General features: G+C 40.2%; 1 protein-coding gene across 2 annotated transcripts in view; it reads left to right on the top strand.

Annotated features, from left to right (window-relative positions):
- Window positions 1-15,070, top strand: part of KIAA0825 (KIAA0825 ortholog) — a 419,106-nt gene that overhangs the window by 160,629 nt on the left and 243,407 nt on the right. For both annotated transcript variants that reach the window (XM_074952850.1, XM_074952849.1), the window contains exons 7-9: window positions 11,041-11,135; window positions 12,869-13,096; window positions 14,105-14,370. In XM_074952850.1, the coding sequence (XP_074808951.1) occupies window positions 11,041-11,135; window positions 12,869-13,096; window positions 14,105-14,370 (589 nt within the window). The remainder of the gene's footprint in view (window positions 1-11,040; window positions 11,136-12,868; window positions 13,097-14,104; window positions 14,371-15,070) is intronic.

Below are 15,070 nucleotides of genomic sequence, written 5' to 3'. Positions count from 1 at the left end.
TGCCTGCACGGATTCTTCTCCCCATACAGCGATCAGATCCAGTACCTCCAGTACCTTCTGTACTCCTCCCCAATGAGTGGATTAGCACTGAAATCAACCTTGCTGGGTCCAATTTGGGGTAGTGTGGATGCAATTTGATGGTATTGGCCTCCAGGAGCTATCCCAGAGTGCTCCATTGTGATCGCTCTGGACAGCACTCTCAACTCAGATGCACTGGCCAGGTAGACAGGAAAAGCCCCGGGAACTTTGGAATTTCATTTCCTGTTTGGCCAGCGTAGCGAGCTCATCAGCACAGGTGACCATGCAGAGCTCTTCAGCACAGGTGACCATGCAGTCCCAGAATCGCAAAAGAGCTCCAGCATGGATCAAACGGGAGGTACTGGATCTGATCGCTGTATGGGGAGATGAATCCATTCGAAAAGACGAAATGCCAAAATATTTGAAAAAAACTCCAAGGGCATGAAGGACAGAGGCTATAACAGGGACCACGTGAAACTTAAGGAGCTCAGGCAAGCCTACCAAAGAACCAGAGAGGCAAACGGCCGTTCCGGGTCAGAGCCCCAGACATGCCGCTTCTATGATGAGCTGCATGCCATTCTAGGGGGTCCCCCTACAACTACCCCAGCCCTGTGCATGGACTCTGTCAATGGACTCTCACGCAACAGGGATGTGGATTTTGGGGACGAGGAAGATGAGGAGTAGGAGGTTGAAGCACAGCAAGCAAGCGGAGAAACCGTTTTCTCCAACAGCCAGAAACTGTTTCTCACCCTGGACCTAGTACCCTCCCAACCCACCAAACGCGGGCTCCTGGACCTAGAAGGCAGAGAAGGCACCTCTGGTGAGTGTACCTTTGTAAATATAGTACACGGTTTAAAAGCAAGCGTGTTTAATGATTAATTTGCCCTGAAGACTTGGGATGCATTTGCGGCCAGTACAGCTACTGGAAAAGTCTGTTAACATGTCTGGGGATGGAGCGGAAATCCTCCAGGGACATCTCAGTGAAGGTCTCCTGGATATACTCCCAAAGCCTTTGCAAAAGGTTTCTGGGGAGGGCAGCCTTATTCCGTCTTGCATGGTAGGACATTTTATCATGGCAGGCCAGCAGCATGTAGTCTGGAATCATTGCATAACAAAGCATGGCAGCATATGGTCCCGGTGTTTGCTGGCATTCAAGCAACATCTGTTCTTTATCTCTCTGTGTTATCCTCAGGAGAGTGATATCATTCATGGTCACCTGGTTGAAATAGGGAAATTTTATTAAGGGGACTGTCAAGGTTCCTTCCCCACTCTGAACTCTAGGGTACAGATGTGGGGACCTGCATGAAAGATCCCCTAAGCTTATCCTTACCAGCTTAGGTTAAAAACTTCCTCAAGTTACAAACTTTGCCTTGTCCTTGAACCCTATGCTGCCACCACCAAGCGTGTTAAACAAAGAACAGGGAAAGAGCCCACTTGGAGACGTCCCCCCCCAAGCCTTCCCCAAGCCCTACACCCCCTTTCCTGGGGAAGGCTTGATAAAAATCCTCACCAATTTGCATAGGTGAACACAGACCCAAACCCTTGGATCTTAAGAACAATGAAAAAGCAATCAGGTTCTTAAAAGAAGAATTTTAATTGAAGAAAAAGTAAAAGAATCACCTCTGTAAAATCAGGATGGTAAATACCTTACAGGGTAATCAGATTCAAATCACAGAGAATTGCTCTAGGCAAAACCTTAAGTTACAAAAAGACACAAAAACAGGAATATACATTCCATTCAGCACAACCTACTTTACCAGCCATTTAACAAAAGGAAATCTAATGCATTTCTAACTAGATTACTTACTAACTTAACAGAAGTTCTGAAGAGCATTCCTGACCTGGTCCCAGCAAAAGCATCACACAGACAGACAGTGTTTGTTTCCCTCCCCCCCGCCCCACTTTTAAAGTATCTTGTCTCCTCATTGGTCATTTTGGTCAGGTGCCAGTGAGGTTATCTTAGCTTCTTAATCCTTTACAGGTGAAAGGGTTTTGCCTCTGGCCAGGAGGGATTTTATAGTTCTGTATACAGAAAGATGGTTACCCTTCCCTTTATATTTATGACAGGGACATTAAGAGGTGTCTGTTCCTGTTGGGCTGTTTGCCTGTGGCTGAACAGAAATCATCCCCGCAGTGGCGGGAGGGGTGAAGCAATCATCCCAGAGAATTGAGTGTGTGTGTTGGGGGGATCAGTTAGGTTTGTGCTGCACGTTAATCTGAAAATCGCAGCCCCTCCTTTTAAAGGGTCAACCCATTTTAAAGGGCCAACCCAACGGGTGCTTGGTATGTGAAATGAGGGCGCTGCTGTTTGTAACCATTTTCACATGTTAGGAAGGTTAAAGAAGCCAAAAGACTGTGGCTTACCATGTATATCTGCAAGCCAAATTCTGTTGCCTGCTGGCCCTGCGTGTGTGATCACACCATACCGGCAGGCCCTTGATATAAGAGGCAAAATGCGACCTTGTAAAGAAAGCACACGTGCTATGTAATGTTAACAGCTTGGTTCACCGTGAAAGAGTCTACCCATTGTTCTCTAAAATTTCTCTTTTTAAAGACTAATCTCCCTTTTTCCCCTCCTGCAGCTACAAATGTTTCATCGCTCCACGTATCACCTCTGTCCCAGAGGCTATCAAAGATTAGAAGCCAAAAAAATGCGCTCGCAATGAAATGTTCTCTGAGCTCATGCAGGCCTCCCACGCTGAAAGAGCCCAGCACAATGGACTTAGGGAGACAATATCAGAGTCCAGGAAAGCACAAAATGAACGCAAGGACAGGAGAGACAAGCAAGAGGAGAGGTGGCGTCGACATGATGAGAGGAGGCAGAATGCAAAGCTGACGCTACTGGGGGATCAAACTGATATGCTCAAGTGTATGGTAGAGATGCAGGAAAGGCAGCAGGAGCACAGACTGCCACTGCAGCCCCTGTGTAACCAACTGCCCTCCTCCCCAAGTTCCATAGCCTCTTCACCCAGATGCCCAAGAACGTGGTGTGGGGGCCTCCGGTCACCCAACCACTCCACCCCAGAGGACTGCCCAAGCAACAGAAAGCTGGCATCCAATAAGTTTTGAAGTGCAGTTTGACCTTGTCCTTCCCTCCTTCTCCCACCCCTCCCAGGTTACCTTGGCAATTATCCCCCTATTAGTGTGACAAATTAAAAAAGAATGCATGAATTTGAAACAACAATGACTTTATTGCCTCTGCAAGCGGTGATCAAATGGGGGAGGGGAGGGTCGGTTGGCTTACAGGGAAGTAGAGTGAACCAAGGGGGTCGGGTTTCTATCAAGAAACAAACAGAATTGTCACACCGTATACTTGTCAGCCATGAAACTGGTTTTCAAAGCTTCTCTCATGCGCAGCGCACCCTGCCGTGCTCTTCTAACCGCTCTGGTGTCTGGCTGCGCGTAATCAGTGGCCAGACGATTTGCCTCAACCTCCCACCCTGCTGTAAACATCTCCCCCTTACTCTCACAGATATTGTGGAGCACACAGCAAGCAGTAATAACAATGGGAATATTGGTTTCGCTGAGGTCTAACTGAGTGAGTGAGTAAACTGCGCCAGCGTGCTTTTAAACATCCAAATGCACATTCTGCCACCATTCTGCACTTGCTCAGCCTATAGTTGAACAGCTCCTGACTACTGTCCAGGGTGCCTGTGTATGGCTTCATGAGCCATGGCATTAAGGGGTAGGCTGGGTCCCCAAGGAAACTATAGGCATTTCAACATCCCCAACGGTTATTTTCTGGTCTGGAAAGTAAGTTCCTTCCTGCAGCTGTTCAAACAGACCAGAGTTCCTGAAGATGCGAGCGTCATGCACCTTTCCTGGCCATCCCACGTTGATGTTGGTGAAACGTCCCTTGTGAACCACCAGTTCTTGCAGCACCACTGAAAAGTACCCCTTTCGGTTTATGTACTGGCTGACTTGGTGCTCCGGTCCCAAGATAGGGATATGCGTTCCATCTGTCGCCCCACCACAGTTAGGGAATCCCATTGCAGCAAAGCCATCCACTATGACCTGCACATTTCCCAGAGTCACTACTCTTGATAGCAGCAGCTCAGTGATTGCGTTGGCTACTTATTGGACAGCAATATGGCACCCGCATGGAAAAAGGTGCGAAACGATTGTCAGCTGTTGCTTTCACGGAGGGAGCAAGGGGTAGGCTGTCAGTAGATGGTGCTGCTGGCTGGGAGAGCAGCCTAATGCAGAATGGCCCCGTCAAGGATTGAACTCACAACCCTGGGTTTAGCAGGCCCATGCTCAAACCACTGAGCTATCCCTTTGCCAATATTCCAGGCAGGACTGAATCTCCATTAGACAAAACTTAAAGAAGAGAATGACCTGAGTCACTCCCATTTATGTGCAGGAACCCCTGACAGACCTTACCGAGGTCTGCCAGAAGCACCCATGTCTACCCAGGAACCCCTGACAGACCTTACCGAGGTCTGCCAGAAGCACCCATGTCTACCGAGACACCCCGACAGACCTTACCGATGTCTGCCAGAAGCACCCATGTCAGCCCAGGCGCCCCAACCGACCTCACCGAGGCTGGCCAAGAGCACCCAGGAGATGACGAGGATGGCTACTAGTCGTACTGCACTATCTGCTGCCACAAGGCAATGAGCTGCTGCTGTGTAGCAATGCAGTCCCACGTCTGCCAGCACCCAGGAGATGTACGGTGACAGTGAGCTGAGCAGGCTCCATGCTTGCAGTGGTATGGCATCTGCATGGGTAACCCAGGAAAAAAGGCTCGAAACAATTGTCTGCCGTTGCTATCAGGGAGGGAGGGGGGCCTGACGACATGTAGCCTGAACCACCCGCGACATTGTTTTTTGCCCCATCAGGCATTGGGATCTCAACCCAGAATTCCAATGTGTGGCGGAGACTGCAGGAACTGTGGGATAGCTACCCACAGTGCAATGCTCTGGAAGTCGATGCTGGCCTCGGTACTGTGGATGCACTCCGCCGACTTAATGGTTTTAAGTGGTTTATACACAATGGACTGTATAAAATCGCTGGCCTCGGTACTGTGGATGCACTCCGCCGACTTAATGGTTTAATGGTTTATACACAATCGACTGTATAAAATCGCTTTCTAAAAATTCGACTTCTATAAATTCGACCTAATTTTGTAGTGTAGACATACCCTTAATCTATCATACTTTCTCCCTGTTAGCAGGAAATGGTATGTCTTACTTAACTACATTAATTGTGAGTAGTATTGTTTCTGTTCTCTTGGGAACAAGTGTAATTACTCTAAGAAACTCTGAACACAGGAAAACAACACGATTGTGTTTAACAAAATATATTTTGTACAGAAACACCTTTTATCTAGTTATTTAGAGCAATATATATTTTGAAAGAAGGAATGTTAACAAGGAAATGTTCTGTTTTCCATAAGGTGTATGTAGGTCCTGACCCTGCAGACACTTACACCTAACCTTAACTTTACATAAAACTGTTGATGCAGAATGGTTTGAGCTTTCCTTTTCCTGAATTTTTCCACTCATTTATAATGACTGTCTCTATACTCATATTGTCTCCTAAGTGGTGTTTCTAGCTTCCATATCTGAGCAGGTGAGTGTCATTAGATCAGCTGAAGTGGCAGCATTCTGGGATGGAAGGCTCCCCTGATTCCAAAGGAAGTACAAAATTTTGGTCACCATTTAAAAAAATGTGATGATATATTTAATACAGATTAGGGCAGTGTGACTAGCTGACACCTTCATTTTCAGGCTTGCTGTTCTGATTAAGGTGATCTGGATTTATTCAGAAAACCATTCTGGAGTACTAAGAAGAAATATGAAGTGCAGGCATGGCCAGAGAAATAAGAAAACCGTGTTTGAGAAGTAAAAGTTGGCATTATCTTCAGTTCATATTGCCAGAAATCTCAGTTGTAGTGGCTACGTGAAAGATAATTTGATATGGGAGAATGAGAACTATGTTTACAGTTGTTCCAGCTTTCTGTCAAGAATCCAGAAGGGAAATAAGATCTTCTCTGTCAATGTCCTATATTATTCTGATTAATCTTGGTCACTGTCTCACTGATAAAGCCTTGATTAGAGGGACGGCTTAAATACACCTAACAAGTATACTTTATTTTAGGCTGGCAGATGTCCTGCTTGTGGTATAGGACTGGGAAAGGTAACAGCCATCTTGTGTACTTTTTTGGAAGTATCTTCTTTCCTATTAGAGGGCTTAGAAAATAATTTACGTGTTAGCTCACTGAGAGTTTGCAGTAGCACTGTAGGTAATTTGGGGATTTGTGCAATAAATAATAAAAAAGCAAATATTGCACTGATGTGATGTTTTCCCAGACATCAAATAGAGTGAGGCCTTACACTTGTTTCTTTTTCCTCTTGGCTATATTGAGTATCTGTAGAGGCCCTTATTAGCCTTGTATTTAAGTCATACCAGGAAGTAACTGAACATTTTTTGGCTGTTGCAATAACAAGTTTAGTTGTTCTTTGTTCAGAATATCATCTGGGGACTTCAGACTTGATATTTAGAACATTTGTAAAGTTCCATCAGAAATAAAGTAGTTCTTTGGACAGTTTCTCATTCCCCCCCCCCCCCAGGTGGTATCTGAGTTTTATCTAAACCAGGAGGATTCTTGGCCCTCATTTTTCCCTAGACCCAGCGATGACAAAGAGCAATGGCTGCATAAATTGAATGTAAGAACACTTAGGGTTTATCTCAGAAGAATCAAAGATTTCAGATCTTCTGACAGATTGTTTGTACTCTTAGGGGGTCTTAAGAGGGGTCAAATGGCTTCTAAGAGTTCCTTAGCTAGATGGTTAAGGGATTGTATTAGGGAGGCGTATGTAGTTAAGGGTAAAGAGGCTCCCAGGGTTTGTAAAGCTCATTACACTAGTACTATAGCTGCTTCTTGGGCGGAGAGGTCGAAGGCTTCCACATTGGAAATTTGCAAGGTGGCCACCTGGGCTTCTCTTCATACTTTTTCATAGCATTATTGCTTGGATGTAGTCTCTTCCACAGATTCTGCCTTTGGTAGGAGGTTGCTTGTGAACCAAAAAAAGAACAGTGAAGAAAAGAAAGACATGTAGTTCACACTTCTAGCTACCAACAAGACAAGTTTCTTTGCAGAGTGAACAATGGAAAGCTTAGAAGATCAATTTAGGCGATTGAAAATAGATGTTACAGGGAAGTACTGCCCACCAGTACTCTCTGATGATAACCCCATGGCAGACAATAGCACCAAGGGACACATTGAACCAAAGTGAACTCTGTAGGGAGATGGCTGTAGAAATTGTAGTGAGGTGATCTGGACAATTCTGTGACTTCAGTTTGAGAGTTCTGTGTCTGGAATCCTCTGGACTGTATTCAGTAGGTTAAATCCCCCAAATTGTTTCACGCAGATGAACAAAAATGATCTATGTATTGCATTCTCTATTATAATTTATTTTCAGTATGCTTTTTAAATTCTTCATAGGTTTATTTTTTGACTACTTTATTTACAAACATTGCAAAGGCAGGTATTCCTCACTGAGGACTACATACATACCATGTTTTAAGCTTAAATTCAAAATATACTTCAATTATCCAATCACAGATAAGGAATCTGAAAAATGATTTAACTGATATAAGTACTTGATTTGTGCACCAACAACTCAACAATATATAGATTTTGCTTTTAGACTTGCTAAAACAATATACTTCTTAGAGGTGAATAAGCAAGAGGAATTTCTGCCAAAAAGCATTTTTTGGGGAAAAGTCATAAAGCACTAAAAATAGAATATGAAAGCGCTTTGACCATCAAATTGTAGTGTCAATAGAGCAAGTCAATATTTCTTATCCTTTTGAGAAAAGAAGCAGCATTTTTTCCTAGCAGATGCAGAATATATATTCCCTGCCCCAAGTATCTGCGCTTCCTTCCAGCAATGTCATTATGGTTTCAGAAAAAGGTAGGTTTGGCCATCAGGGCTCTCTAGTAGGAGGTGGATATAATTAACCCTTTCCTTGCTGGTCTTTCACCACACCTGCTCTCATCTATTTACATTCAATTGAAATCACTGGAATGTTCAGACATACCTAGTACATTCAGCATCACAGGAGGTGTGTTCTATTTGAAGGAACCTGGAACATTCAGTAGCAGTCAGGGTTAAGTGTGAGATCCTTATTTAGAGTGAAGAATACACTGACAAATTGCATTTTCCTTCCATCTTTAAGATGCATTTTCTCTCTTTCCTCTGGCTTTTCAGAAGCCTCTTGTTGAGACTTTTAAAAATCAAAAACATCTAACACACTTTCATCTTTCTCTCACCTTTTTTCCATTCCACTGAGAAAGGTGAACTTTGGACAGATCTGATAATGAGTTCCAAGAAAAGCTTTTCCAGTGGAGCGCTTTGAAACACCCTGGGCAAAGTTGTCAAGCCTTTAGGTTTACAAGCTTTGCCTCAGGGGACCAAAAAGATTTGCAAAGGTCTTCCTTTCACAGTTTAAAAAGAAGAAATCTTTTACTTTACATCCTTTTCTAGAAAGCATAATAAAAGGAAAATAGGATCAAATTTACAAGGTGCATCATCTTAATAGACAGCGTTTGAAGTTGTACAGACTTCAGCAAGACAAATATGATCTTTGCTTTGGTCCCAAAGGTAGATGCAGCTATAGCTTCTGTAGTAAATATTTTTTTCCAAAGGAGCAGACTGACTGGAAGATGGAATTTACACTTAGAAAGACATATGAGTTTTACTTTGAGATGTATATTTCCCCTGTTTGGTATGCTAGAACAAATTAGAAGTCCATGATGGAGCACAGAATCTAGGAGAACTTCAAATCTATCATTACTAAAATATTTTTGGTTTTTTCTTTTTATTAATGATGTTTCTGTTGATATTCTTCTTTTTCTTCAGAATCTATTATCTCTAGTGGAGTTAAAATAAAAATCCTGGCTGAGTCCATATCAGATAGATGGGCAATCCAACCTGCAGGTAGTTTTGGTTGTAGTATTATTTACCTTGCTAACAATTATTTTTGAGGGTGCTGAAAGGATCTGTGTTAGGTCCAGTCTTCAGTAATGACCTAGACAAGGGAGAACACAGAAATTGTCTGGGGTTTGTAGAAACCCAAAAGGACTTAAGTTTGATAGTGGTGTGTAATTTGCACAGGAGTTTGTAATGAGATGTGTCAGCAGTTCTGAAATATTTATGCAAACATATCAAGTTACAAACAACTGGTCATCTCTGCACAGGTCTGCTGTAGACCAATGGGGCAGATCCTTAACTAGTGTAAATTATCATGGCTCCTATGACAGTTTATACTTGTTGAGGATCTATTTCAAAATGATGTGTTCGCTTTTGGTCAGTTCACTGAAAAAGTTAATAAAGTGGAGGGTGTTCTCAGAAGGACAGTGTAAATGGAGGCTAGTCAGTTTGACTTTTTGATAAAAGATTAAAAGAGTGAATTATATATTGCTTACTTGAGTAGTAACAATAAGAGATTGTAAGTCTTCTGATATTGAAAGGGTGTGGACACTACAGCAGATGAATATCTAACATAGTAAGAGAAAGTATAAATTTTCTTTCTCAGTGTCAACTCATTATTCCCAGGTAGATTGGATATCAGGAGAAACTTTCTGAGAGCAAACTCTTAAAAATCTGGAACAATCTCTCAAAGGAAGCATTGGAAGCTCCAGCACATAGTGCATTTAAAAATAGGCAGAATTAAATGTATAGCCCATAACTACTTGCATTCGGAAGGCGAAGTGGATGACCTGATTAGTGTTGTCCATCTTTATATTCTGCCATTTTATTTTTCATATTTCTAAAAATAAAAATTATTTTTCCCTGGAACTAGTTTCATTAACGTAACTTAAGACTGGACTTGAGGAAGTCATTCCAAGCCATGGAACATTGTTTAAGAGCATAAGCAAGATTCCCTCCTTCAAAGGATGCACTATCTAAGGAAAAGGGAAAATCCATTTTAGACAAATGAGATCCTAAGGATCTCAAAGAATTAGATGTTTTCTTCAACAGAAAAGCTTTCCCCAAACTTTGAGCATATGTATTGCCAATGCTTTCAAGCGGCAGAAGACCTTTTAATATATGCTCTTAACAATACTCCTTAGCTATGCTTGATAGCATTCTATCATTTAGTGCTCCTTGTTTCTTGTCTTTAATTTCACATAAGACATAGTAAATTAGTAATACCTGCACCAGAATTGTATGTAAACTATATTAAGAAAGGGAAGGATGTTTAAATTATTAATTACGTTGCTTCTATTTACTTGTTGAGCACTGATGGTATGTTTAGTGCTGCTCAGAACATAGGACAGACATGTACTCTGTCCTGTAAATCTAAGGGTCAGATTGTACAAACACTTACACGTGCAAATAACTGCATGGGGCAATTCATATATGTAAGTGTTTGCAGGACTGGGCCTTCAATTGGTGACCTCTGTCCCAGTGATTGGTTTACTCCAGATTAAATCAGTGGCAAAATTCCCATTGAGATCAATGGTATGTGACTGGGCCATATATATTGGGCTTGCTAATGAGGTATTAGTTCTAAAGAAGTCTGTACTTACTCTGATCATTATTTTGGATATAATAATTGCACTTAATTAACTGCCATTTGATTCTTTTTGTGTCAGAATTTTAAAATCGCTTAAATGTTTAAAATATATAGTGCCACATAATTTATTTAATTTATTGAACAAAGAACAGAAATTAATTTTTACACGGCTGCTCTAAAGTTATCTATTCTTGCTAGAAACAGGTGACTGCACAATCAGTATAAAAATGAATTAATGACAAAAGGAACTATATTTTATATGTTATCTATGCATATGTGTAAAATATGAATACAATGGGATGTGGATTTCATCAGGTTATATAACAGGAGTTGTGTATAACCTGAATTTGACTTTATCGCAACATTAGTATTCTACTTACTACATCTTGTTGAATTTTTTATACTACATATTGATATATCAGAAGGTGTTGTAGGCTGCAGATTTTTCTACAGAATTAATCTTTTCTTTGATTCCCTTATCATACCGTGCAGGAGTTCTGAAGAAAGCTAGTGGGGAGCTTTTAATAGGGGAAACTAGAGCAAATGAAACCAGTGTGCATCCTGAACAGTTACTTCAGGTAAAAGAGGTGAGTATGAAAAGAGTCTTGCACTTTATAAGGATTTTGTTTCTTTTTCTTTTTCTCTTTGTCACCAATATAGATTCTGTTGGCATACTCATTATAAATACCTGTTTCCAGAAGTTAATTGTTTGAATATTACAATTAATTTTAGACTGCAGAATCTCAGCTCAGGATGAAAAAAATCCTATACAAAATGTGTATATAAAAAGACAAAGGGGATAATCTTTTTTATTTTTATTTTTTTGGTACACGTTATACTGTAACAAAGTTAACATCAGAAGAACAAAATGCCACAGTTACAAAGAGGAAAACCAAAACCATGCACAAACATAAAGGTCTTTCTTTAATATTCCATGTGTTCTTGAATATATGATAGGCTGACAAAATGTACTGAAATCTTAGTAGCTGATCATGCAGATGCTTACTGCTAAGGTTTGTGTTAGTTCCTTTACTAGTCATTTAGTGCCATAATCCTTGCAGAAAGCACATGCAGGATTGTGGCTTGGTCTATCCTCCATTTACCAATGAAATGTTGGAATTGAGTTTAGGGGATTTAAGAGGTCTAAAAGACTTGCCAGGTCAGTCATTGCCCAGTAGTGGAATTTCATTAATCAGTACCAAATTTTAGGACTCAAACAGCTTGTTTAAATACACTTTGGATCTTTTTGTGGGACTTATGTTTGAATGTTAGCTTTATTAAAAGTATTTTGATCCAGATGAGCTATACCTAGCACAGGACCTGAAGACAATGGGGAGATATGTGCTGTCTTTGTACTCCCCATACTGTGGGGTGGCTGTGGGATCAATTAAGTCCCTGACACAAGTTAGAGCAATGTAAGCGCTTTTCCAATTTCAGGCTGGTTATAATGCCTAACTTAGTGTATACGCACAATGGGCTATTGCAGCCTCTAGGGTTGCTAAAGTCCTGTCTCCTCCCCTCTCTTACCATACCACTTATGTCAGAAGCTGGTTAGGTTAGGCCCTGAAATATTCCCCTTAAACTAGAGACATTATCGGTTGGCCACTATTGTCCAGCTTTAAGATGGCTTTACACAATCAAAGCAGTGCAAAGCAGAATTAGTGTGAGCCAGGGGGTTGTCCATGACATTCCTCAGATCCACCTCAGAGGTCTCTATTTTTTTTGGCCAGGTTTGTGAACACCTGTGACCTAGACTAGTTTAAACTGTGGCCAAATGCAGCACTAAAGAAACGAATTCTAGCATTGGTATGCCAAATCTGGTTTCTCTAAACCGTTTACCATTCACATTATTGGTTTGCTGGTTTTGAGTTAAAAGCATACTAAGGAAGTAAGAGAAAATATTACATGGTGTCTGATGTTGCAAACTATAAAAATGGCTATAAAATTTAATTGACTTTATTAAATATATTGAATTTAAAGGTTTCTTTATGTGGTAAGTCAAGTGCAGCCTGCTGCTCAAATAAAGATAGTTTTATTGAAATAGATTTTTATAAATGACATTTTGATATTTTTATTAAATCCAATGACAATTTGAATGAAACATTACTATATGTATTAATCTGTGTTAAAAATACATATGCTTTTTATTGTTAGTTCATTGTTTGTGAGTTGTATTTTCCAACTTATGTGAATGGCTTTCACAGTATGACAGAATATCTCTAGATAACTTGTATACTGATAGTCATATAAGATTGGAACCGTAACAACAGTAATGTTCATTGCTGAGTTTGGATTGATGTCATATACATTTATATTTCAGACTACTTTACTGGATTTTAGCTGGAGGAATGCATTTAAAGACCTGTCTTCTTCTGTGGCACACTGTATAACAATAGCAATTGAAGATTTTTCAACTAAAATTCTTCAGCTTGAGCAGAAAGAAGAGTCTTCAGCTGCAGTCTATACAATGAGCCTAGTAAACATCCAGCAAATGAGGGAGTCCTGGGAAACAGTCCACGAGGAGGAACAACCAAAACGAATTGCAAAGGCAGGTATCCAAAGATCTGAAGTTTGCCGGGAGACAGAATGCCAAGGTTGTTTGCTGTCCAAGCTTTGACGTGCTTACAGTGCCATTAATGTTCCAAGTTGTATATAAATGGAGTTAAAAAGAAAGTGAAAGGCATTAAAATACAATGCCAAATATTGTGTTATATTTTAACACATAGTCTGTGCTAAACAAAATGAACTTTTTAACTTTACCCTTTTATTTTTTGCATCAAAAGGATTCAAAACCATTCTGATTAGTGTCTGTAGTGCTGCATCCCAATTTGATGATGATATGCTTTCAAAATTTGAAGCATTGCTATAAAAGGATTTCCTGTATTTATTTCCTTAGGCATGCCATTTAATTAATCAGCATAACGAATATTATGGCCAAATTGGAGTTCTTTGATTTGGCTAAAAGGTCAGATATGTTGATAAATTAAATGGTTAGTCTAAGAATATATAATATATGAAAGCTTTTTAATGTTGTAATTTTTGCAAGTGTTTTACCAATTTAGGATGGAAAGCAATTGATGCTAAGCAGAATTATTAAATGTTTAGTTAAAGGATTTTATTAAATCCAGGCTTTTAGTAAGATGGCTTTATTGAGAACAATACATATACTTGCTAGAAGATGACAATGTCCCCCCTATAACTAGCAGCAAGAAATTGATTAAAACATAGCTTTTGAAAATGATATAATAGTTTAGAGAATTATCTCTGTTTGGAAGGAATTAGTCTTATCTTCTGAACACCGTTAAATATATATGATGGGAGGGCATGAGCAAAATTAGGGCATTTTCTCATATAAGGTTAAATCCTTAGCATGTACTGTGCTGGTATATGGCACAAAAATTTGCCTTCTGTACCAGAGACTGACATTTTTATAAGGCTGATTCAATATGTTTGTGTTGTGCCAATTTCATTATTCAAGAATTTGGCCCTGGCATACATAAATTACACAGAGCTGTCAGAGTACAAATAACTTGATGCCACATTTATTTCTCCCTAGTTTTGTTCTGACATCATGGAAGAACTTGACACAGTGCTTCCACTGGCTCTGGCATGCAGAGATGATTCTCTTCAGGAAATTAGAGCAAACTTTGTAGAGGCCAGCTGCAAAGTAGCAACAGCTGTCCTGGAAAGGTTGGAGGAGAGAAGCAAAGAAGTTCCCTTCAAGGCTCCAGTGCAAAACTTGTATGCTGTTCTCTCCACAGCAGTACATGTCTTTCAGCATTTTATGATGTATGATAATTTAATGAGAGAGACCAGCAAGAAGTGAGTCCTTTAAATATGTTTTAGTTCAAATATAGATAATATGGAACTTTGATTCCATTTCCGTGGTATAATGTATAATCTATAATACTTGTAAATATACCCAAAATATTTCCTATAGTTAAAGTACCATTTGCACTGTTTTTTAGGAAAGATCAGACATATTGATAACTTGAAGTAGTTATTACAAACATTGATTTTTACCTTCAAGGTCTGAATTGGCAAGGCAATGCAAATTCTTTACTTCTTAACCTTGAGCAAATACTCCTATACAGTCTACACTATATTATGGTATGGATGAATGGAGGACTTCCATTTCATTTTTGTCTGCAGCAACAGCTTAATTTTCATAAAAACAATGTTAAACAATTTAATGTTTGACAACATGAAGATATGTTCCTGCACGTTGGTGTCATGAAGATTGTGTTGAGCACCATGAGCATATGTATCTAATAAACTTTTACAAGAGGGTAATTATTAATTAAATAAGTCTTAGATGGATGCTAAATAAAATTAGAGATAGGTCAAAGAAGGGGTGTTGGGCAGAGTAGGATTGGGTAAGGGTTCAGGTTAGAGGTTGAATCAGAGCTAATGCTTGGACCTGATGGCCCTGAAACTATGTATGTGGTTCTTAGGAGATTTTGGCTCAGAACAGTAGGAATCTCTTGATCTGCTCATCCTGTGTGATTCTGGTCATGTCTGA

Source organism: Natator depressus, chromosome 5 (genome assembly GCF_965152275.1).
Source record: "Natator depressus isolate rNatDep1 chromosome 5, rNatDep2.hap1, whole genome shotgun sequence".
Classification (NCBI taxonomy): Eukaryota; Metazoa; Chordata; order Testudines; family Cheloniidae; genus Natator; species Natator depressus.
The sequence above is the reverse complement of the archived record's forward strand: the minus strand, read 5'-3'. Positions and strand labels throughout refer to the sequence as shown.